The sequence below is a fragment of the Cydia strobilella genome, chromosome 4 (assembly GCF_947568885.1).
Source record: "Cydia strobilella chromosome 4, ilCydStro3.1, whole genome shotgun sequence".
NCBI classification, from domain to species: domain Eukaryota; kingdom Metazoa; phylum Arthropoda; class Insecta; order Lepidoptera; family Tortricidae; genus Cydia; species Cydia strobilella.
In genome coordinates, this window is record NC_086044.1 from 14187500 (window position 1) to 14214101 (window position 26602).

Genomic DNA, 26602 nt, shown 5'->3' on the forward strand with positions numbered 1-26602 from the left:
GCGGCCTCAGTAACGCACCGCCCGTTCGCCAGCGCGTACCTCCGCGCGCCCTCTTGCGATTCGCATACTTCCGATAGACTGACCGAGTGAGTGAGTGCGCGTGCAGTGAGTGGGATGTGCCCGGCCGCATGAGGATCCTGCTGAGCGAGCTGGGACTGTCTGGCGCGTGCTTCGGCCTGACCCTGGAGCCGCGCGCCGCTCTGGACCCCGACCGCGACCGCCACGGCGACAAGCCAGCGCCAGGTCAGCGCCAATCACCACCGCGTCCCTCCACTTCTGTGTTTATTTTCGCTTTCGTTGTGTAGAACCTTTGGGTGTTGTAGACTCTGTGTGGAACTGTCGTGATGATGGCCATCGGCTAGAATGCGAAGTGCGCTGCTGACGCCCTCCAGCAAACACTTGGCCCTTAGACAATTCCAAAACACACGTACGTACCCCCTTTTATGTTTTTTATATTATTTTAATTTATTATTTAAGTTTTTTAATTTGACAGTATATTTTTTTACTTTAATAAATTCAGGATTTCTGTTTTTCCTTTAAATTATATTTAATTCCTACGGTCCTACATCAAAAAATCCAATATTTTAGTTAAGTGTTTCCTTTACAAAATCAAGAAATCTTCTTAATTCATATACCAACACAAGTTTACATAAGTACTCGTAAGTTTCAAAATAAATTAATAAGTGTTTTTTCATGTATTAGTTAAATAATTAACAGGATCTTAATAAAATGCCAATTAAGCATATGTAATGCTAACAAAATTCATACAGTATTTACAATTGAATTCATACAGTATTTCGTACTGCACAATGCATTTGAATTACGAGTAGCCACTACCTATTTTTTGATTAGAGGTGATTATATTCCTAAACATAAATTTCTACTTACATCAAATTGTAAACTTGATGAGGTAAACCTTACTGATTTTATTTGATAAGATGAAAGTCTCAAACTTGTTTTTTAAGTCCGAGTGATCTAGTTTAATTCTACGATCTTGACTATATTTTGTTTGTGTTACCTATAAAGACTTTAAAATCATATAAATCCATGCTTAAATATAATAAAATAACTAAATTAATAGCTATTGGTATAGGTACATACCTTGTACGGTTATACAGGGTGTCCTTAGCCATTGGACAAAGCCGAAATGTACATATGCATTAGGGTATTTAGAATCAGTATACAAAGTATCATAACAACCAGTGTAGCGGTTACGAAGAAATTAACATATTACGATTTTTTACTTTGGAGCAGCCTGTATGTGTTGATAGCTCCGGAGGTAATAAATAGTATGAAACCTTCTTCGACCTCATTGATTATCTTTTTTATTTATGACATTAATAGGACTCTGACTTTTGACAAATGTCAACATTGCCTCACATTTTCGAACAAATTGTCAAAAACACTGCCAGTGATTAATACAGTATGTTTCTTTTCGTTGTCGATCGATGGCATTATTTTTTGTTTGAAAAAAAATTATTTTTTTGTTCTAATTAAAAAAATATTAACGTTAGAACATTCCTGAGAAGTTACCCAAAGTGAGATTTCAGGGTTTGTCCAATGATTAAGGTCACCCTGTATAAGTAGTACACTTATGGCATTAATCATAAACGCATTACAAGCCTGAATTAGCTATGAATCGTTTGTCATTTGTATTTGTCATTTTTACTTATGTATTTGTAAGAAAGGGATAAAACATAATTTTACTAATTCAGGCCCGTAAAGTTATATGAGTAAGAGGGTTAGAATATAATTACTTATTGTATTTACCTAGTCAGGTCACTGCTGCCATAATCTAAAAACACGGTTAACATTTTTTATGAAAGTTTCTTTTGATATACTTACTACTACTAAAAATAACCAAAAAATATAAAACGTATAACAAAAACAATAGGTGAGTTAATCCATTAAATACTGTATATGATTTAATAAAAATATTAAACGGTTTAATATGGTAAAATAATTTCATTTCCTAAAATTAAGTTCCAATATGTGCCCAAATTTACATACCTATACCTTAATTTGAAATATTTTAAAATATAAATAAACAAATTACACCGGCTGCTCCATATTTTCCATCGATTAATATCTGTTATAAGTACTTACATTGATATGCATCCAGGCACCAATACAAAAACATACCGTATTGAAATTGGTAGGATGTTTCAGTACTTAATCATGATTTAATACATAAGTACACGAGTAGTTCACGTGACCGAAAGCTTGTATGTGTATAATCTGTGTTAATAGTGCGATCGCTAAATTTACTATCTATTTAGCATTTTCGCATAGATAACATTATAACCATTTCAATAATTTTAAATTATAATAATGGCTTTAAATTACCACAACATTGTTTTCTCAAGATAATCTGGATCTAGTTTTGCTATTTGTATTTTTTTCTATCCTTTTACTACTTGAATCCTTGCCTTTTTAGGGTTCCGTACTCAAAGGGTAAAAACGGGACCCTATTACTAAGACTCTGCTGTCCGTCTGTCCGTCTGAAATTTTCACAGATGATGTATTTCTGTTGCCGCTATAACAACAAATACTAAAAAGTACGGAACCCTCGGTGCGCGAGTCCGACTAGCACTTGGCCGGTTTTTTTATACGATATTAAGCTAACATGGTCATTTATAATTCAAAATAAATTTATAAACACGTAAATACTCGTATAACGGGGTAATAAATTTGTGTTTGGTAGTTCCCTATATTTCATAACAGTTTTGCACATGCTCTTTCTCGGAGTAATATGAAACTGGAGATGAGAAGATGAAACTGTGCCAAAATAAAGGGAACTCGCAAAAACAAATATACTTACAATGGTAAATAAATGCTATTTCTCCGTTTTAATTGTATTTCTTTACTTAGGTACTTACCTAATAGAAATTGTTCAATACTCGTATGGCTACTCGGGCTCCTATATGTAAAAAAATGTAACACTTTTTTTGTAATATTTGCTTATAACAACAATATTGTAAGCAAACAAGCCGTGATGAAATCTAAAAACATTTCGACAGCACCCAGCGGGACCGGTCGGAGATCCACCGCCTCTGGCATACATTTATGGTATAGTGCCCGCTGACCGCGTGTCGCAACAATCATAACATCACATACTCAATATGCATTCAACTTAGTTACGAAGCAACTTATTGTTTAACACGTACTGTTCAAGTAATTACTTACTCGTAGCTTCTACAGCGTGTGTACTGTGTGCTTACAATCTAGGTTTATAGCGTTTCTGTAGACAGGACCGCATGCATTCTTATGGTCAAACTAACCCCGTCATCGTTGTTGTAATTCATTAAAAATAAAGGTTGGCAAAACTATTTGACGTAGCAAGTCGTAGCGAACCCTAACATTTCTTTTGGTGCCCAACTTCACCCAAGTAAAATATTAAAATAAGAATTTTAACAAAAAATTGATATCCATCGAATTTACAATAAACAGAGCTACGTAAAAATAGTTTTAAAGTACTAAAAAACCCTAACTTCGTCACCGTCCCTAACTTACCCGAGTTTTTTATTTATTGTGTAACCTGTTGAATTACTAAATGGTCATGATATGATAAAAGTTATTATGGTAGGTATTATGATTTAATTGCTAGTTAAGGCGAAGTTATGCACTACAGACGAATTTAGCGTGAGTATTTTTGCCAACCCTTATTTTCAATGAAGTGCAACATTGAGAACGGGGTTCGGTGTTGGTTGACGTGCGGCGGAAGACCGCCGGCTGTATAATAATGCCTGTACATTATTAGTGGGACCCTGTTGGCCTCTCAGCCTTGCCCAATCGTTGTCGCAACCGGCTGCACCTGCCGAGATGCGAGTGCAAATTGCCGTCAATATTATGCGTGATCTCAATCGTCTGCTAAAACATACGAGTAGTCACTATTTAATTTTTAGTCCGTTACGGTTTTAGCAGGACCGGTATAGCAATATTTTATTGATCAATTATGCAGTTATGTTGCTCGAGTTATGAAGTTATGTGCAGTAGATCAATGTTTAATTGTACTATAGGAGCCTTGAAATTAATTTGGTAAAGTCTAGTTTCGTTCTGGTCAAAAATGCAAATGAGACATAATAAAACTACATATTCAACAAGTCCATTGCCCATAATTAGTGTCGTCGATTTGCCCCAAAATAAAAGTTTGGTTAAAGTATTTATTAGTGGTAGACAATGATAAGGCACGCTATCACCAGCTGGACTGACGTCACGAGCCGCAACCCCGGGGGCGTCACGACCGCGTCCCGCGCGGCCCGCGCTGCAGCCTGCTCGCGTCACGCTGAGAGTTCCCATCTCACAACTCACAACCACCTCACGGGGACGCGTCATACGCAAAGGATCGCTAGATCCCGGTCATTATACTTTTGACGTCACCGTTTTCACGCCAATTTTAGTTACTTACAACTCGTAAAGTAACCACACTCGGGATTTGAAAAATTAACGTGTAATAGATTCTATTATCTATGTTCTATTCTATTAAATGTTTGTAAATATTTTTATTTAATATCGATCGATCTACACAAATATCTTAAACAAAGAGAATAAAACTACATAATACCTTAAGTAGTTATCAAGTTGCTTATTTGTGTATGATAGCGCAGACCGTAATAAAAGTTTGGTAGGTAGGTACGAGTACTTAGTTGTTAGTGTGCGGAAACTGTAAAACTTTGAAATGTTTTATAGGTGCGCGCCAAAGTTTTTCAAAGCTGTTTGTTTTTACTCTACCAGATAAGATCGAAAGTCGTTTGGGGATTTTTAAACAACATAAATAAGTAATCTAAATAACCTATATTACTTGTAAGTAAGAAGGTACATTAACAAAATACGGCAGGCATATCATATAAAGTCCAGTTTTAATATGTATAAATTAGCGGTTACGACTTACGACACCTAGCTTCCCGGCATACACTTCATTACTGCATTAAAAGGAGGAGGTTCTCATCTCAATTCGGTTAAATGTTTCTCATAATCATAATATTACATTTCTTGTTCACAACCTCAGAACTGTTATTTGAGACCGCTATGGGTTTTTTCGTTTGAGACTACTATTACTAGTTACGAATTAGTTCCATTTCCATTACGTATAATCCAGTTCTGATGATGAAATCTAAGAGAAATTGAGGGAACAACTTAAATCTTATATTAAGCTTTAAGGAAGCGATTTTTGTATTCTCGTCAATAAATCAAGCATTTTATACTTAATTTTCAAACTAATTATTTATTTAGCCAAATATATATATATATATAATAAAATCTCTTTATTTACATACAAGATACCTATATACAGTGGTACTACGTAAACGAAATTAATAACTAGCTTAAATGTAAAATAGGCCCTTGACGCATTGTACCAAGGATGCTGGCAGCATTTCCTCGCTGTATCGCAATGCTGATACGTTGTGCGAGGAAGCCGCAAGCTCTTCGGTCTTTGTGGCCAAGTATAAGATTAAGAATAAATGAAATGAATTCAATGCTATAACTAATATAGTACCTATGTTTCTGTAAACAGTATACGGATGGCGATTATTAATGCTCTATCGACTTACTGAAATCCTAAATAATCTTAAACCAAAAACCGACTTCACAAAACAGTTTGAAATGATACACGCGACCAAAGTAAACAATTACAATTTTTTTCATGAATACTTTGACTAAACTTTACTAAGTCTAAAGCTATAAAGTTTATCTTCTGCATGATAATTGCACATTTCAAAAAGTGGGGCAACTACGAAAACTATCCCACTTTCGCCCTATGCCTGTAAGATCTGAGGAATTGTCTCGACAAATATTGAAGTCAATTAAAATTAATAGTTGTAAGTAGGTATTGCAGTGCTAGGGCAATGGGGTTTTTCTTTTTCTTTATTTAGGCCTTCATTTTCCAGCCGTCTGCCGTAATAGAAGCGGCCCGATTACGTCACAGTCTAAAAATACTAAGGTGGCGTGAAACGGCCGCGCGGGGTGGCAAGGAAGGCACACACCCCGATGCCGCAACCCGCCCACTCGCCAAGTAAAGAATGTTTCGAGAAAACAACCGATCACGAAAGCGCGATTTTTGTTTTGTAGGTAACAATATTTAAGGGAAAACAAAGCTTTTTGTTATTTTCTGATACAAGTGTTTTTCTCAGACCCTACTCTGTCATCCAAATGCGATGTTGGAAGTCCAAACTTGCACAAATGAGAAAAGCATCCATGCGCACAAATAATAGTTATTTGTTATACAAGGGTGCAAAGTTGTATTTTACCCGCGAGTGTGGAATTAAAACACGATCAAGTGAAAGGATTCTATAGTTGAACCAAAATAGAATCCTGAGCGTAGCGAGTGTTTCAACTCACGAGAAGTAAAATACATTTGCACCCGTGTGTAACACAAAACTTTTCCCCTCACTATAGCGAGGAAAGTGAAACATCCATAGGCGTTAGATCATCTTCATCACAGGAATCACTAATTTTTTTATGATATTATAACAAAAAACTGTAAATTCTGTATTTTTACGTGAGAAGTTTTAAAGTAAAAAATTTGTTGACAATGTTGACATTTCTGACGTATGAAATGTCAATGATGCGTTTTGAAATTGCATCGACTCAACTTGTGCGTTCAGAATTATATTTAACATCATTATTAGAAAACAACCGTTTCTTATGGAATTTTAAGGTTTATGACTTAAAATCATTAAATAAAGCTAAATTTGGTATTTTTTATTTAATTCTCAAACCATTTGTTTAATGATAATTAATATCGAACGAACCATTATTATGAGCGATTTACGTTTTGTTATCTGTCAAAAGCTACTTAAACATGCTCCATCCAAGGTCAAATTACTTTCCCCACTAGTGGATAAAATGCGTTTTTCTCCGCTTGTTTTAAAGGATAAAAGACGGCTTTCCGAGCTAGTGAGGGGAAAATAATGTTTATGAAATCCAAGCCTATAGACCCGTAAAACCGACCGTGTCGCCTTATTGTTTGTTGGGTATAGATAGTTCTTCGGAAATTATGATTTCGGTCTAGTTAGTTTGTAAAAAACCGGCCAAGAGCATGTCGGGCCATACTTACCCTATTACCGTCATAATAGGCTAAACTGGAGCTATTAGTATAGAAGATTGTTAACGTGCTTGGTGCCTTTCACCCGAGTTAAACAATGTACTTTTCATATCGAATACGAATAAACCAAAAACACAAGGCAAATTTGCATAATTAGTACTTAATTATTTTAATTAAAGTAATAGACGTATGGCCATGATTTTTTCCTTAGAACTTACTTTCAATCGGAGACTGCATGTCTGGTCATAATAATCCATAGCGAAAAACATTAAATTGCAATATTTATGAAAAAACACATATTTTAGTCAGGTAGTATGCAGTAATTTAAAAATTATATGAAAATCAGCGGGATTGCCTCTTACTTTTTTATTTTTTACTTTTTCGTTCTAAAACTGCCAATAGTCAACTGCATCGGCATTACTTACTTAGCCAATGAAACTGTTTTAGAGAAGTTAAATATTAAGTAACAATTAAATGAGTAAAATAAGCAATTTTAATCTTACATTTTACTTTATTTACATGAATAATGCCTAATAACTGTAAAACCCCATTTAATGTCGTAATTTAACGTACTGTAACTGTGGCTGTACGTCTAATACTAAGAGGAGACTTTTTGCGATAACTCAAAAACGGCTAAACTGATCATGTTCGCTATAGTTTTCATTTAATGTCTTGCTTAAGCTCTATATCCATGTTTTTTTTTCATATTTTTTGGACCCATGGTTAAAAAGTTAGAGAGGGGACACAATTTTTATTTCTTTCAAAGCGATATTTCCGAAAATGTTAACTTTATCAAAACGTGTTTGTTGAAGACTCTATTCGTTTTGAAAGATACGGATATCCAACGATATCCTATACTATACTATAGTTTAAGCGAAAAAAAATTACACCCCCACTACGGGAGGGGAAACGAAAAAAAAAATTTTTTTTAGATTTTATTGTTTGACTGTCGGATTTGTTGATTTATATATTTATGCCAAATTGCATCACGGAGCAAAGCCTTGGACAGACAGACAGACGGACATGGCGAAACTATAAGGGTTGCTAGTTGACTACGGAACCCTAAAAATGCACCAGAGGAACTAATTTTTTACGCATAAAAAAAACACATTACCAACTTAGCTTCACGTTCGTTGTGCTAACAAAGCAAGCGGTCCCAGGTTCGACTTCCGGTAGAGTTAGGTATACAAATACATATTCGTGTAGTAAACCACGAATAAACGTTGTATCTAACGGCTTATTTGTCATTGTAAAATATAATAAACAAATACCGCTTAGATCCAATCCAAACCTAACTTAGTTTACTTGGGACTAAGTCGATCTGTGTACCTTGTAAGATTGTCCTTATTTGAGTCAGCTGCAGAGAAAAGGTACCCCACGTCCATACTAATTTACAGAACTCTGTATGCAGGGGGGTGCCTTTTCTCTGTACCTAATACCTATCGACAATTTTATCCCCGCGAAGTCTCTTAAACACGAAGACGAGGACGGTGAGGTTAGAAATCTAGCGCGGGACGAGAAGTGTCCATTCAGTATTGTTTCGTGTGATCGAAGGGTGGCGGGGGCGCACCCGGCACCGGCGACCTCGGCCTCTGCATCGAGCGCCTGTGACGTCACGCGCTGTTACGTCACACATCGATCCGCCCGCCGCGTTCCGTTTCAAGGACGCCCTTGCTTTGCCGACCCGCTACCCACATAGCTAAATTCGTGAAACAGCCTAGACACCACGTAAATAACTACATTATATACACATACATTTTGACTATCTCATAATACAGTGGAACCTCGATAACTCGTACATCGATAAGGCGAAATCCTCGTTACCACGAAATAAAGTGCCATTCCCTTCCCTTCAAAGCCCAAAACCACCATAACTCGAAATATTTAACCTCACTAAGACGAAGTAACCAACGATTCCCTTCACGACTGTCCAGTACATTTTTTACCTCTTTACTTGAAAAATTAAATTTGACCTCTATAACTCGAAAAAATAAGCGTACCTATTGTGTTATCACCTCTGTATCTCGAATTTATTTACTAACAAACCTCTGTAACTTGAAAAAGATACCGACTGTACTTTACGCGTTTGTATAATTACCTCTCTAACACGATTTTTTCATGCGTTTTACCTCTGTAACTCGAAACCCCTTTGAGACTAACAAAAACCTATGAGAAGCTCCCTACTTCGATGCCTCTATAAGACGAAACCTCGTTAACACGAAGATTTTGGCGTTTCCCTTGAGATTCGTGGTATCGATATATATATATATATATATATATATATATATATATATATATGTATAGATAAAAACTATATTGCAAAACATAGGTGACAAAAAAATAAGTAACAACTATAATAAAAATAAAACTATAACTTAGGTCTAACTAAACTAATTACTAACTCGGTAAGGTCGATGTTCAATCCGCGACAATCGCAGGTGTTTTAATTATTTCTTTAGCTACTTACCTACAGTCAGCTGCAAAAAAATATCTGTTTAATTGTGACACCGAGTCTAAAATCCACAACGAATTCTTTTTAATGAGCCATTACATTATTATGAGCTTTGATATCTTTTCAGCGAAACATAATTTGGTAAAGTTGCTATATTAGGATAATTTTGCGTCCAATAGGAGTTCTCGCCATTGATCTTGATTTTATGAAGTATCTTAAAACTCATCAAAATGCTCTACGATCATGGAAACCAAAGATGCATTCGGTTTCATAACGATGAAGCCCATTATTTTTATTGACGGGGTGACCGTAACATCCAAGTACAGTTACATGTGATCTTTCTAAAACTACTGCTCCAGTTTTTCAGTAGTCTTCAGAATCTTTATATTTCATAGGGAAAAATACATTTGCTTGCTGGGCTCATTGGCTGGGCATTCATTTAAATTCGGAATTTGGAAGGGGAAATCTATTATGGGTTATTATCCATGCACGATTTTTCAGATTAATTTTCCCCGGTCGGTAACCCATAGCATTCATGTAGTGTCAATTTTACTATGTAAATACAAGCTATCCGAGAGGCCTCCTGAAACTACAGCTCTATTACAGTAACCGCGGCTATCGTTACGCGTCTCTGACGTCACGGACCACTCCCCTATTCAAGTTCTCGAGTTCAACACTCGCCAGTAGTTTGCAGATCCTAACTTTAGTTGTTATTAAATTAAGTGGCGCTTTCGAAAACATAGATATCAAACTGGCTGTTGGGGACTTGTATTTGATGATACTACCGTCTACCGCGTTATCGTATAAATTTTGTACTAGTTTTTTGTACTATATTTAACAATATAATAAATATAACTCATTATATTTACATTATATTACAAATTATATTTTAGCGGTCCTAATTTTCATAAAATCAACTAATTTGCAAAAGTAGGTGATCATAAATGAACGACTAATCAAGGATGACTCACGCTACAAAAATCCGGGCCCGGGCCGGGGTGTCCGACACTTCAGTGTTCTATAGAAAGCATCACGTGATCACCGTCACCTATCATAGAAACAGAAGTGTCGGGCGCCCCTGCCCGGGCCCGGACCGTTCTAGCGTGAATAGCGTGTGTCATCATTTAATTGAAACCACGAATTAACAACAAAAAAATGATTTGTAGCACCATGACACCTTTCTAACTAATGACAGTTAAAAAAATATTCAAGCCAAACAAAAAAAAATTCGCTTTGTGGCTAAGACTAAATGTTTGGCGGAATTATATAAATGGTACCTACTCAATCGCTATAGCATGTTAGCATCTGTTATGCTCAGAAAGAGTCACTAGCGTTTGGGAAAGTCAGCCAATAATAGACAAGACAACTTTCTAAAGGACGTAAAAATCTGACGCCAGACATACCGCAGCCGACTCGACACAGTCGTTGTGCTATACGTTTTTTATACGGTTTTCCTTGCCGCACGTAAAAACGAGGGAAAGTCTACGTAAATACGGCAGCGATAAAGGGGGTGTGACGTTCGTCGGTATGACGTCACGCCGTGCGCCCCCCGCGCCGCCCGCCCACGTACCGCCCCACAGCTGAAAGTGATAATCCTCTTTCAATTATTTTACACTAAACAAAATTGCCTTAACAATAGCCATTCATATAAGCACAGCTATGATAAACAAAGGTAAATAGAGCTAGCTACCTTCAATGACTTAACGGCATACCGCTACGAGAGACTATTATGTATTTACGCTTAAGCTAATCCTTTTTATCGAAGGCCGTCGTATATTTATTAATCGGTTTTTACTGACCTCTTTAGACCTTTTGAAAATCATATAGGTATATGTCTCTTTTTTTGTAGTTTAACAAGGGATTTTGGTGTCTATATTAGGAGGGATGGCTGCGGGATTCTTAAACTCAGATTTCTTATTTTAGTAGCAGTACCTAGTCTTACGAGCTTTACACACCTGAATTTAGTAACTGAAGACAGGGACGCAACAATACATAGTCAAATCTTAAAATCAGAAATTATAATCAGAATCGGGCTCGGGGTTTCACAAATAATTTGAATATAAAAGCTCCATTAGCTTTCGTGTCTCCGAAGTGGTCGTGACACATCCACGTGTGCCATTGGTAGACTAACCTATAGTGGCAAGAATTTCCAACACACAGTAATCCAACACAAAAACCTTGTTCATTACTGACACATAACACTGAATGTTATATTCACATACTTCTAGTTTTTGGACGGTAGTTTTTAACACCGTAATTGTGCGGACTGTTGTCCGCCACCGCAATTGCTCCTTAAGAAGTAAATTAAGATCCGTAGTTAAAGGAATGCAACATTCACGACTAACTTGAAAGCTTTCCTGTTACAAATACGAGTAATCGTTATTGCTCTGAAATGCGGATTTTACTATAGCGAGATAGCCAATACATGACGCATGTATTCGTCACTACTGCTTGCAGACATCATCTGCGTCATGCGGCAGCGTTTCCGCAAACGCACTACATGTATAGCAGACGTAAGTTAAGACACTAATACAAGCATAAGTATAGATTCTCTATGACGTATGTACAAGTACTCTAATCAATAAAGTTTTTTATGCAATCGCAGCGCCATCTATGTTCCCTCGTAGATATGACGACGAGGCAAGGTACCCCCATCACAAAGCGTAAGCGAGCTGCCTTTCGATTCTAACGTTGTCCCCTGTGCTATCAAATGCTGTCGATGCTTAAAAGATGTCGTAGCACTCGTAGCAGCGGTTTTCTACGACAACATAACAATGGGGTTGGCCGGTCGAAATAATTAGCAGATGGCGCCAGCATAGCTTGCCCTGTCAGTCCCTAGAATTGTGTCAAATTTTTGTTTTTTAATGCCCTGGATGCCAGCCGTTTAAGCCAAATCTCATAGAAAAAGGGGCAAGCTATGATGGCGCCATCTCTGCAAACCTTTGACAGTTGCCAACCCCATTACACAGTAAAAAAGTGATTTCCATTATTTTATAAAAATTGTCCATACTTTTACTAATCTATTTCGCACGTGTTTCACAGTTATTAGTATAAAAAATAATGTCATTTAAAATAAAGGCGCACTGTACACTTTGTTGTAAGTAGTGTAGTATGCAAAGGATTTATTTTGTTGCCGCGGGTTCGACCACTGAGTAGAGCCAAAACACTGAACCGATTTTTGGTGGAAAAGGTGTCAATCGATACTTCTGATGTCACTTTAAAGTAACATATTTATGCTACATTTTTTTACAAAGTAGCTTATGGAGTGACCATTAAGGATGACTCACGTTAGACCGGGCCGTGTCCGAGCCGGAGCTTCCGGCGCTTACTTTTCTATGACATGACAGGTGATCACGTGATGCTTTTCATAGAAAACGAAGCGCCGGAAGCTCCGGCCCGGACACGGCCCGGTCTAACGTGAGTCATCCTTTATGTAATCATGTTGTAATCATAGTTATAGCAATGTCCCTAATTTGGAATCTTGCTCTAGGTAATAGCGGCATGGCTATAATTTTACACGATAACAAAACAAAACAAGAAAACAAAAGATCAAAATGTAGCATAGTGGTTTATATATCGTAAGTCATTGTCCTTAGTCGGTACTTTGTCTAAAAGTCTTCTAGAAATTGATTTTCGCTCGTGTCATCTCGGATATGGGTAAATATGGTATCAATGCATTCAATAATGTCCAGAACACAAATATATGAGATGACAAGCGCGAAAATGGTTGGGGTAGGAACTGTGACGTCATAAAGTCGGCAGTACAGTTTTTTCTTTTAAACATACCATGTGGGGTACCAAATGAAAGTGTTTCGTGAGTAGATCACAAATATATAAAATACTATAACATTTTCACTACTTGCGGTCTAACAAATGATTAGTAAACGTTAAAAAATTTCATAATCCAGTTGACTGAACTGCTCTAAATTATAAATGACTGAATGTATTATTCCAAATTGTATGCCAAATGACTGTGAATACCCTCTTATAATGTCTAAGTCTATGAATCAAGTGTTAACATTGTTTTAACTTATACATTCGCGTAGGAATTATGTAATATGATATAAATGTTATAACGCTGTCTAATTAAGTTTTTTTTTTTTCATAATATGAATTGTTTTCATTTAATACGTACGCAATCAAACTAACAATCCGATAAAACAGACAAATATATTTTTGGTATGTTTTATTCCCTAGTCTCAAATTTTATAAAAATGCAAAATAAAATATGTTTTTCACATGTATGTATTAGGTATATATATTTTTTAGCTAAACAAACATAATTATTAATTATATATTAATATGCCTCTATGTGTAGAACAATTCGACTGTTTAAAGATACTTTATAACGCAAACTACAGACATTTATCTCTATTAGGAAAATTATTCCAGGATTATAAATTTTCGCTACCTAAAGGTTGTCTGGAAGAGATCGCTTTTTAGCGATAAGACCGCCTGTTGTTTAACGTCTTCTTTTCTGTATTATTTGCATTGTTTTCTGTAATGAGGTGAGCAATAAAGAGTATTAGTATTGTATAGGTATTGTACTTTTGGCGCGTTGTGTCTGTATATTTTTAAAAACTAGTTTATCCATTGAATCTGATTCTTGCGTTGCTGTTGGTAATGTAAGTATTTACAAAGTTTGACGATGTAAATTAATTAATTACAGTGTAAATATGCCTTAGCTATTCGACATGCATATATTTGCATGCCTACTACTAGGCCAAGCAATAAGAAGGTAATAGAGGGAAATGCTAGGAACACAACTTTTAACTTCGTAGCTTTGTTTGGACTAGTTAGGAGATGAACATGTCAAAAGTCCCCCGCGGTAACCCTGGTGCTGGGGGGGAGAGGCGGGTTTGAAGGTTCCATTTTTCGGTTTTTCGATTATATCTCGGAAACTATGCGTCTGAGCGACTTGGCCACTTATACAAAATGAAAAGAGATTCAATTTGTTACAAGTTTTATTCAGTCAAGTTTTTCGATATCTTGTATAGTTTTTGAGATATCCGCTCTTGAAGGTTTATTTAGGGCTCTCATTTTTATCTTGATTATCTACATCAGTAAAGCTGCTAGGCCGCGTTTGGTAACGTTTTCGTAAAAATCGGGGGTGCTGAATTCTTATATGGTATCAACATTGACACCTTTCCGAAGTAAAAATATATAAACTTTAAACCAACTTTAAACAAATAACTTTTTTTAACTCCTCTTCACGCTTAAACCGCTGAACCGATTTAGTTGAAATTTGGTACATAGGTGTTTTAAGTCCCGAGACAGGATATAATATAGTTTTTATCTCAAAAATCATACTTTGAAGGTGTGAAATTTGGTGTGAGGGGAATTCAGCTTCTTCGCCGAAGTTGAATTCCTGAGGTTAATACTGTTTAAATTTAGGTTTGAAGTCATGTTTGGTATCATTATCGACTAAATCAAACATGTAGACCATCCCAAATATTATTTAAATAGGTTCAGCGGTTATTGATTCCCCATACAAATTTCCACCCCACTTTTCACACCCTTAAAAGATGATTTTGGTTATAAACACTATCCTATGTACTGTCCCGGGACTCAAACCATCTCTATACCAAATTTCAACGAAATCGGTTCGGCGGTTTAAGCGTAAAGAGGAGTTTTATAAAAAAACATTTTTTAAATTTTTTTTTTACTTAGGAATGGTGTCAATGTTGATACCATAAATGAATTCAACACCCCCGATTTATACGAAAACGATCCCAAACCTGGCCTAGCAGCTTCACTGATGTAGATAATCAAGGTAAAAATGAGAGCCCTAAATAAACCTTCAAGAGCAGATATCTCAAAAACTATACAAGATATCGAAAAACGCTCAGACGCATAGTTTCCGAGATATAATCGAAAAACCGAAAAATGGAACCTTCAAACCCCCCCCTCTCCCCCCCCCCCCCCCCCCAGCACCAGGGTTATGGCCGGGGACTTTTGATATGTTCACCTCCTAACTAGTCCAAACAAAGCTACGAAGTTAAAAATTGTGTTCCAAGCATTTCCCTCTATACCCTTTTTTGGGCATTTATTTCCTGGAAAAATGTACGTATATTTTTCCATTTTTACCTCTAATTACAATCATTTACAATGACAGTTAAAATTTCGACCAAAAATAAATGATAGGAATGACCTGTCAGTTGTTCGGAACTGTCAAATTTTTGTTCTGACAGGCCGATATCGTCCGGCGGACTGATAGTCAGTGGGCCCCAAAACATTCCGCTTTAAAATACTGTGTACCTACTCAGTTTTTTTTTGTTCAAATTTTGTCAACACCCATTATCTATCAATTAGCTCGATTCTCCATACAAACGTAGTTACGCTCTCATTTTAAAACGACTAGCTAGATTGCTCTGAAACTTTGTACTTACTGTCTGTAATTAGTTTATGTAGGTTCAGATACAATAGTTAAAAAATACAGCGAATTTAAGTTTTTCATACAAAACTTGATTTTGCTCTATTTCGTTTGTTTTATATACTAAAGCTATATAAACTAATTACAGACCTAGATACACCTCATGTCATTGTATGTGCAAAGTTTCATTACAATCCAACACGTAGTTTTAAAATGAGAGCGAAACGTAAATCGTATTTCATGTTTGTTCATATGTATGGCCACATGAGCCGTCAATTTGGAACTCGTTAGGAATCTCCCCACCAATGATTGAATGTATTAGCGCTCAAATATTTTATCAGTAGACGATGAAAGCCGCATGTAATTTTCTCAGGAAATGGAAAATGCGTTGTTTGAAGCCGAAAAATAATTAAGAAGAAGGCAGTAAATTTGAAATATCGCGGAAGGGATCGATCTTTCATACAAATTTTGAATTTCGCATCTTTTCTACTGACAAGGTTGGCTTGCCAGAGAGCAGAGATATAAGCGGATCGGGCTCTAATGAAAGTACGCTAATAACCGCATAACCATTCCACAATACGTATAATGAAAAAAAACTTAGTTCTGCACTTCAACTATTTATTTTTAATCGTAAAGGAAACTAAATCGAGTAGACGTGATGATTAGTCTTAAAATAATTGATTTGACCTGCCAGTCTCTTTTTTTATGAAACTAAAACTCCGTCTAAAATCTAAAAGCACGTCGACTTATAGTGTTAGATTTTGTAGTTGACCGTTCGGTACAATAGACAAGTCTAAAAGGGAGCTTTTTGTAGATACTATGGACATAATAAGCAAAGAAAGTATATTCGCAGTACCTAATTGTCGTCCTTTTACTTAGAAGTTAGAAGGGATGACTTTCTAGAAAAAACTGAAAACTTATGAAACGATCATGTTTAAAATAGAGTTCGACCCAATTAAGATTTATTTTCATAATCTTTTCATACTTATATTTTAGACCCACGGTTCAAAAGTTAGAGAGATGGAGAGATATTTTTTTGGATTCTCGGAGCAAATATTTAAGAAAATATTTACTTTATGAGGTTTCTAGTTTACTACGGAACCATAAAAACGAAGATTCAGTGTGTTTGTCTCAAAAGGCCCGGCAAGTGTGTGTCAGAAGTGTCAGAACCAAACACGTATAAGGGTTCTGTATAGCATATTTTTAATTCCGTAGACTAAAATGACATTTCATGTGTTGCTAGTTTTTTACGTCTTATATTTATATTTATAAGACGTAAAAAACTAGCAACACATGAAATGTCATTGTCTTGTCTACGGAATTAAAAAATAGACTCTACGGAATAAGAAAATACTACATTACGATACAAGTACGATAAGTAGAAAATTCGCAACTAGTGGCGATAAATTAAAACACGAAAAAAGTTTTGATCCCGATTTCGCTCACCAATCGAGTCTCCCTAAACTAAACACTATTTATTTAATTTTTTTATAGGAATCAGACAACATTTAGCATGAATTGAAAAGGTAGAGTAAGTAAACATTGTAAGTTTACATTGGGTAAAATTTAATAATATTGTAAAATAACAAAATGTAAATACTTAATACTTAATGAACTGATGTTAATTGAATAGAATGAAAAAACTGAATTTTGCGTCTATTTAAATTTTAAAACACTAATGGCGTTATTCATAAACGCATTACAAGCCTGAATTAGCTATAAATCGAAACGGCTTTATCTGTCGTTTTGACTAAATGTATTTGTAAGAAAAGGATAAAACAAAATTTAACTAATTCAGGCTCGTAAAGTTTTTAGAATAAGGGGGTAAAACAGCACTTTTCCTTTGGTAGTAGGTAGAATTTCTGATAAATCTTCTTTACTAGGTACACCTTATAAAACAAAGTACCCCGCCGCGTCTGTCCGTAGTATGTATGTATGTATGTTCGCGATAAACTCAAAAACTACTGAACGGATTTTAATGCGGTTTTCACGGGTGCCCCTTAATACGCCTAACATTCATTGTCATAATAATATGAATTCGCATAACAGATTTGGCATAACATAACATTGAACCGGCAAATTAATAAATAAAAAAACCGGCCAAGTGCGAGTCGGACTCGCGCACCGAGGGTTCCGTACTTTTTTAAAAGCATGTTTTATACTATGTAGTGATATACTTTATCTCTGGCACGTAGAGACTTACTGTCTGTTGTTTGTATATTTTTATTATAGTATTTTTTTGTGTAATTCGACATTTGGAGACTGGATAAATTTCTAAAAAAGTATCTAATATTTCATTGATTCCATATTTGTAATTGTTTTTGTAAGTTTTGGTTATTTTTATTTCTTGTAAAAAATTGACATGTTTGATGTTTAAAGTTTGCACGGGGAATCAGTAAAAAGCAGATTGTATAAAAGATGCCCCCAGATACGTATTTCATGGTTTTTTATAGTAAATCACCCCCAACCCTTTAAAAAAGGGGATGGAACAATGTCATAAGCACAACTTACAAAAAGAAGTTAAATCCCACCAAAAACATTTTCATGTAAAATGTTGCCAAGACGAAATCATAAGGCTCACACTGTCAAAAAACTATCATTCTCTTGTAGAGCCAAGCTTGTAGCTCTACAAGCCCTAACTTCACAAACTGTACACCTTAGTTAAAATATGTGGCTTGGCCGTTTCGTTACTACAAGAACTATTGTATAATGAAAAATAATAACAAAATAATAGTAAATATATTTAATAATAATAATAAATACAGAGATAATGAGAATCTCGTGAAAGCCGAGAAGGACCAGTCCAGTAAGTACCTAGTATTGGCTCACGAGATAACCGCCATGTGGGATGTTGATTCGACGATCATTGTCCCGATAGTCGTTTCAGCGAACGGTCTCATAGCGATGACAATTTCACTGTACTGTACTATTATAGCTTACCAGTTGCCGATTCATACTGTACATACCCACTTTTCTTGTAAAAATTAATACTAAGTTGTTCTGTTTTAGAATATATTTTATGCTATTCGTGCACTCTGTAAATAATGTACATAATGTTTGTTTGTATTTCTCTATGTAAGTGAATTGTAACATTCTTTTGGAGAAATAAATTCTTAAACCAAAGAGTCTCGACCAACACCTTGAAAGACTCTCGCTAGGTGGTTGGATCAAGGGTCAGATGCAGAAGGCGGTGATCTTGGACACGGCGCAGATAGTCCGCCGGTTCCTCTCTCTGCGGCCCTGACCATCGGCAGCTTGGGCCCTGCCCCGCTGCTGGCGGCACCCTAGGTTAGGGTTTTATAATTTGTTTATATTTATTTTGTATTGTTTTATATTATAAAAAACCTAACGTAAGATAAAGAATAAATAAAGATAATACATTATATACATAATAAATACATTTAATAATAGTAAATACATTTTTCACTTTACACCCCCGTGACGGTAGCGAAACAGCCAAGCCACATATTTTGACTAAGATGTAGAGTTTGTGAAGTTAGGGCTTGTAGAGTTAGAAGCTTGGCTCTACAAGAGATATGATTACTTTGACAGTGCGAGCCTTATGGTTCCATCTTGGTAACATTTTACATGAAAATGTGTTTGGTTGGTTTTCTTTACTGGATTGTTTGTTTTTCCCTGCACCATCTTTAAGTGTTTCTGTTTGGTTCTATGGTTGACTGGTAGAGAATGCCTTTTGGCATTAAGTCCGCCATTAGCATAATTGTATGTGTAGACGTGCAATAATTATATATATCATCGCCTAGTAACCATGCTATAAGCTTTGCTTAGTTTGGGGCTAGGTCGATCGACGTAAGATTGTCCCCAAATATTTATTTATTTATTTTATATATATGTACCTAACTAATGGCAAATGGCAAACAGATCATTGCGGCAACATTACAATAGTACTTGCAGATTTTATGGCATTTTCATAATTTTAGTAAGCTTCTTATTTTTGTATTTAGACCATGAGTTTGATTATGCCCCAACAATACCTAAACTTCATGAATTTCCGCAACAAAAGCTTGGGCGTTTTGTTTATAACTTAATAAGACTGGAATTAATGGTTCCTAACATAATAGAAACTGCAAATGCCACTGATTTCATAACCTCCCAAGGGATCCATCGCCTTTTCGCCCCAAAAATTATGAATTCTACAAGTTTTGTTAAATAAAGATCCTATATACTGGCGTTAAAAGCTAGAGTCGTTTGCATATGATGGTAGTTAGGGTCGTTTCAATTATAATCGCGGGCTAGGTGTATACATAGGATTCAATTTTCGGGGCGTGGCGAATCAAGCACCGTGACACGATGTATTCAAAACGCTAATATTCGGCGGCTAAAACTGCAGTATAAATTAGAAGACCTTTCTTTTTCGCCGTCATTGTTGGTCGTAGAAGGGTAGCGAGCGATACCGGTGGAGTCCGCGAGAGTAGATATCGATTAGGCAATTACGAGTGCTTGTGTTGAAGGAAGAATCAAAGTATGTTCGCCGAGGGTAAATATAAATGATGCATGGAGTGTATAGCGTGATAGTTCAAAGCTCGCCGTCCGCGTCCAGTCGGCTCCCGCTCACAGCTCGTTCGTTCTTTCTGTCCGACACACGTTCACTTTCAATATCTTGTCAAGTTTCATGACTTAAATAATACCACCTAAGAAATCATATTCAAATAATAATTTTCATTGTTAATGTAGAAGCAATTGGGAAAGTTCTTGAAGTTAGTAATTGACTTAAGCGAAATGTTTGATTGTTACAGGGCCGAGCGCCATAGAGCCGCGCTCGCCAAACGCTTTCACGTCCAACTCTACCAGCATGCTACTGCTGCAGACACACGTAAGTATTTCTAGTTAACATTTTGATAACATAAAATTGCAGTTTATTAAATCTAAATATATCTTTTGAACCGATTTTGCATCACTGTAGTTCGTCATGTCAACGGAGGAGGCATCAACAGGCATTTACCTTAAACCCGAAGGATAAATCATTTCAATAACTTACGAACTCTACTCGTATATCTATACTATTATTCTCATAAGTGATTCAAAAGCCAATCCAATTTATCATTTCTAAATATAAATACAAGTAGGCTTACATAATGATACAGAAACAACGCCCACCATTGGCTGAGCGGTACCCTACCGCCTACTGCTTTAGCAACGCCTCCATTATCGATCACATTTTTTATTACAGAGCAACTACGGTTCGTCCTTCACTGATTTACTGTCGCCCCAATATCAAGAGGATTCTTCGGAGATCTTAGAAGAAAACTTAGATCCATTCCCGGACGTCGAGTTTCATGCTCCGATTCCGCCTGAAATCAAATCGCATCGTACTACTCCAGTGAGCGAGACCCCCTCGCCGACCCTCGGCCCAGCCCTGCCTAGTTTTGAAGAGACTTACTCAGTTCGCTACCCAAAACCAGAGATGGCCGAATTTGGTTTAAAAATGGAAGAAGATTGCTACAACGTCAGTGCGTATTCCCATCAGGGACATGCTTCTGCGCACGTTTTATACCAATACCAACCTTCAATTCCTTATGTTCCTTCGCCATATTATGCGCCGCCACAACAATGTAGTCCTACGTTTGATACTGGCGGTGTGGCCCATAGTCAAGACTCATATTCACTGCCCCCATTTTCGAATTCCGTCGATTTACACGTGTCTACGGACCAGAATCGACAAAGAAGAGCTTCACTGCCAGTACAGCGATCAGAATCGAATAGTTCCAATGATAGCCCGAAGCTTCACGGACCGAAAGTGCATTGTATGCAGGCGTCGGCACCGAGCTCGGCATCCAGCTCGCCCGGGGGCGTGCCGCTAGACGGCGGCTTGCGAGCCGCACCTCCTTCGCCCAGCCAGCTTTGCGCCGTGTGCGGGGACACCGCCGCCTGCCAACATTACGGCGTTAGGACTTGCGAAGGTTGTAAAGGCTTTTTCAAACGGACTGTTCAAAAAGGATCAAAATACGTTTGTCTAGCGGAAAAATCTTGCCCTGTAGATAAAAGAAGACGGAACAGATGTCAATTTTGTCGATTCCAAAAATGTCTTAATGTCGGTATGGTTAAGGAAGTTGTACGAACAGATTCCTTAAAAGGAAGGCGAGGAAGATTACCTTCGAAACCAAAATGCCCACAAGAATCTCCTCCGAGTCCGCCCATTTCACTGATTACCGCCCTTGTAAGAGCGCATGTAGATACTTCGCCAGACTTTTCTAATCTTGATTATTCTCAGTACAGAGAACCTAATCCCATGGAACCACCGATGTCCGACTCGGAAGTAATTCAGCAATTCTATTCAATCCTAACAACTTCGATCGACATGATAAAGGTTTTCGCCGAAAAGGTTCCAGGGTTTGCAGAACTGTGCGTTGAAGATCGTGATCAACTTTTCGCTTCAGCGCGGCTTGAATTGTTCGTGTTGAGACTTGCATACCGCACGAGGCCCGAGGACACAAAGTTAACTTTTTGCAATGGTCTAGTCCTCGACAAGCGACAGTGCCAACGATCGTTTGGAGACTGGCTGCATGCGGTGCTAGATTTCAGCAACACACTGCACTCAATGGATATCGACATTTCCACCTTTGCGTGCTTGTGCGCCCTTACTCTGATAACAGGTAATTGTAATTCTATTTATTTTGATATTACCTATTTTAAAACATCAAAATAAAAATACTTAACCAAGCCTGGGCCACCGACGCTTAAAAGGGCAGGACCCATGACACGAATGACTAGTAAATAGTAATTAATCTTGTACGTTTTTTACTAGGTAATTAGCTACTCTAGTAAATATTCTTAACCCTATGTCTGACTACAGTAACTGTAAAATTACAAATTACAAATAATTTCGAATTGCATGAAGTCTTAGGCACCCTAATAGCTACAAATACCTTTAACGAAATCGAAATAAAAACACAGTCAACAGTTACATAAACTCGTTACATAAACTCGTGAACGTTACTAAAGAACCTTATCATTTGTTACAGAGAGGCACGGCTTAAAAGAGACGCGGCGAGTAGAAGAGCTTCAAATGAGGATCATCGGTTGCCTGCGCGCGCACATGCCGAACGGCGGCGGCGCGGGCGGTGGCGCGCCGCACTTCTCGCGCGTGCTGGGCGCGCTGCCCGAGCTGCGCTCGCTGTCCGTGCAGGGCCTGCAGCGCATCTTCTACCTGAAGCTCGAGGACCTGGTGCCCGCGCCGCCCCTCATAGAGAACATGTTCCGCGCCAGCCTGCCTTTCTAAACGGGCCTCCCCTGCCGCCCGCACAAATTTCCCGAGGACCACTCCAGCCTTCAAATTCATCATCTTCTACTACTAAAATCCATCATCTCTATTATTTTTATAAGTGTTTAGATTTGAATATAATATATTTTTCTAGGGTATAGCTGAACATTATAGAACTCGATCTCCCGGTATCGATTTCAAGCCTTTAAAAAACCTTTTATATGATAATTAATTTGATCAAACAAGACAATCGTACCGCTTAAGTAGATAAGCTTAATTTATTGTAAATGTAGAAGGTAGTCGTATTTGGGTGTGATTTTGTTTAAACTTTGTCGTTATGTGTATTACCTATAAATAGTAGTCTGCATTTGAGTTACCGCTCGTGATCGATGGCATCTTGTCGTACAAAATATTCCTATGTTATTTACTTGCGTATTATATAGATACGAATAATCTAGTCAAAAGACTTAGAAATGTTACAATATTTGGCTCGTGATCTTCGAGCTTTTATAGTAAATTTAATAAAAGTTACTTTACGAATAATATCTAAAGGCATTAGAAATGTGTATTGTTTGTGTCCTGTTGTTATACGTGTTGTTGGAGAGCTGCGTGTCGACGCCGACGATGGCGACGTCGGGAGAGCAGATTGTTGGAAGTTACCTTTTAGGTTTAAATTATTTAATAATACTTAGACGCTAGGCAGCTAAGGTAATTTTGTTACAATAAAATAAGGCCAGAGAGAAAGTTCAGCATCAAATATAAATATGACTCCTTACTCCAACGTGTCTTAAAGAGTACCTTTTAAGGTAGAGTACTTAATTTGTTTTCATGTGTACAATCGTACCTTGAGTAAGCTTTAAAATTATACATACATATTATATATGTATGTTATTAATATTATTATATATACCCTAAAACATATCACTTATTCTCGAACTGTGCATTACTTTGGCGATATTTCAAAACCATGCATAGATGCTGCTAATGACTTGTGAATCATGAGGAAATGCTAGGATATCTCAAAAATTGTTCCCATTACATTAAATTAAAGTTTTTATACGTACCTAGTAGTTAATGATTTGCGAGATATGATCTAATCAGTAATCAGTCGTACTCCTAAGTATTAATATAAATCAAAACGATATTGATACCTATTCAACCAAATGAGATTTGGAAGAACTAGTGTAAACATCACTGGACCAATACAAATCAATTCATGGAATGGCATATTGTATACACGAAGAGTAAGTATGAATTTAATTTAATATTTTTTTATTAACCACAAGTACTTAATGAAATTACCGTACTTGTGATGAGAATGAAAGTTGCCTTGATAGTTTTTCGTAAACTCTAAATCTAGGACCCCTATGATGACGTATGTGATGGATCCGTAAACTTTCTACCTATAGGTAGTTGTATTGGATATCTCTATTAATATGCTTGGACATTAGGTAGTTAATAGGAAGTAAGAGTCTACGAATGCGCGAAAATTGATAATTTTGTACAATGTTGGTAAATGTAATTGTAAAATATTCTAATGCTGGACTTTTTACTCCACAGGCAGGACTCTTTTATTCATATCTATTAGTTAACTCGATAGATATTTAAGTACCTACAATACAAGTGGTCGCATACTTGTCCCATTGTCTACCGCAGCCGCCTTTATGTAACTGTTCTACTGATAATTTCTTGGTTGTGCTTTACGAATATTGTTATTACCTAGCTGTACCACTGTGGATCCTTCGTATAAATTGTATAGAATAGCGCTTACCGAATAGTCACCTACGCGCCTGTCGTTGCTACATGTGTTATTAAAATTAATGTAAAGTTGCACTTAATTGTCTAAATATTTTTCTAAAGCACATAATTTAAATACAATAAAAACACTCCGTCATGTTAATGTATCTAATAGTTTATAGGTAATAAGGGTAAGCGTATGTGGCTAACGCAGGCGTATTCAAAGACTATCTAGGTAGGCATGTTTTTTATTTAACTTGACATGTACAATTTCGAATAACACCGATAAGCACCATGTCGTATTGCATTTCTTTTTTATGTCGAAATAGATATGCTTTTTGTTATTATGTATGTTTGTACGTTACACATTTTTATTTCTTTGTAAATATTTCGGAATACCTACCTAATTATACTGATGCGGTTGCGTCTATTGAGTTTGGTCTTATCATTTCCTCCATCCATCCATACTATCCATACTTAATATTATAAATGCGAAAGTGTGTCTGTCTGTTACCTCTTAACGCTTAAACCGCTGAATAGTTAAAATTTGGTATAGAGATAGTTTGAGTCCCGGGTAAGGACATAGGGTAGTTTTTTTCACAGAAATCATCCGAATCCGAATTACGGGGAATCGATAAAAAGCAGGTTGGGTAAAAAATAAGCTGTATATGTAATGAATGGCAAAAATGTTCCCAAATGGGATTCATTTTTTTATTATTTCGAGCGCCGAATGTCACTATCAATCTAAAATTTATGATTAAATTGTGTACTTTATGTGAATGTTTGATGAGATTGACGCCAGTTAAATAAATGTCTGATAAAATTATAAGTTTGATTATCTCTTCTCTTATGATGGATGCCCACTAAGCCACTCGAGCGAGTCACGCGTGGGTGTACCTAAGATAGGGAAACCTAATGTGTGAACAGCGTGATAGAAAATGAAAGTTCTTCCTAGCAATAATGAAGAATAGAAACCCTAAAACCTAGAACTTATTAGTTTTTCCACTAGTAGTAGTGAATAGCAAAATACTTATAATAAGATGAAAGAAAGGAGCAACGTACCAAACGTTTCACCGGATGGTGTCATCGGAAGATCAGCGCTGGATGTCACCAGCAACATGTTGAGGTGAGACCATTTCGTGGCACTTTCTCGGAAAACATATAAAAACTCAAAAATGCGCGATTTCCCAAATATAAGACCTAGCTAGATCGATTTTTTGCCCCCGAAAACCCCCATATAGCAAATTTCGTCAAAATCGTTAGAGCCGTTTCCGAGATCCCCGAAATATATAAATAATATACATAGATAGATATAAGGGTGACCTTAGCCATTGGACAAACCCTGAAATCCCACGTAGGGTTACTTCTCTGGAATGGTCTAACGTTAATATTTTTTTAATTAGAACAAAAGACAAAAATATAAATTTTCAAACAAAAGTTATTTCCAATAATCGACAACAAAAAGAAACATACTGTATTAATCATTGGCAGTGTTTTTGACAATTTGTTTGAAAATGTGCGGCAAAGATGACATTTCTCAAAAGTCATAATCCACAGACCTAAAATTTATGCTTAGTGTCATAATCTTATTAGTGACATAAATAAAAAAGATAATCAAAAAGGTGGAAGAAGGTTTCATACTATTTATTACCTCAGGAGCTACTAACACATACAGGCTGCTCCAAAGTAAAAAATCGTAATTCTTTAATTTCTTCGTAACCGCTACACCGGTTGTTATGATAATTTGTACCTATATACTGGTTCTAAATACCC

General features: G+C 36.6%; 1 protein-coding gene across 2 annotated transcripts; it reads left to right on the forward strand.

Moving 5' to 3' along the window:
* On the forward strand, positions 1-25263 carry LOC134740641 (probable nuclear hormone receptor HR38). Of its 2 annotated transcripts, none has more exons than XM_063673183.1 (4): positions 1-243; positions 20628-20704; positions 21062-22484; positions 22854-25263. In XM_063673183.1, the coding sequence occupies exons 1-4, from the start codon at positions 129-131 to the stop codon at positions 23108-23110; spliced, it is 1872 nt and encodes a 623-aa protein (XP_063529253.1). In that variant the 5' UTR covers positions 1-128; the 3' UTR covers positions 23111-25263. The 2 variants fall into 2 exon arrangements, with proteins under 2 accessions (XP_063529253.1, XP_063529254.1); XM_063673184.1 differs by lacking the exon at positions 1-243 and adding an exon at positions 250-427.
* Positions 25264-26602: the final 1339 nt, after the last annotated feature.

Excerpts from the sequence above, each read along its gene's own strand:
- LOC134740641 (XM_063673183.1), top strand. The coding sequence starts at position 129 with ATGAGGATCCTGCTGAGCGAGCTGGGACTGTCTGGCGCGTGCTTCGGC. Across the intron at positions 244-20,627 it reads CGGCGACAAGCCAGCGCCAG|GGCCGAGCGCCATAGAGCCG; the intron begins GTCAGCGCCAAT and ends TGATTGTTACAG. Across the intron at positions 22,485-22,853 it reads CGCCCTTACTCTGATAACAG|AGAGGCACGGCTTAAAAGAG; the intron begins GTAATTGTAATT and ends CATTTGTTACAG.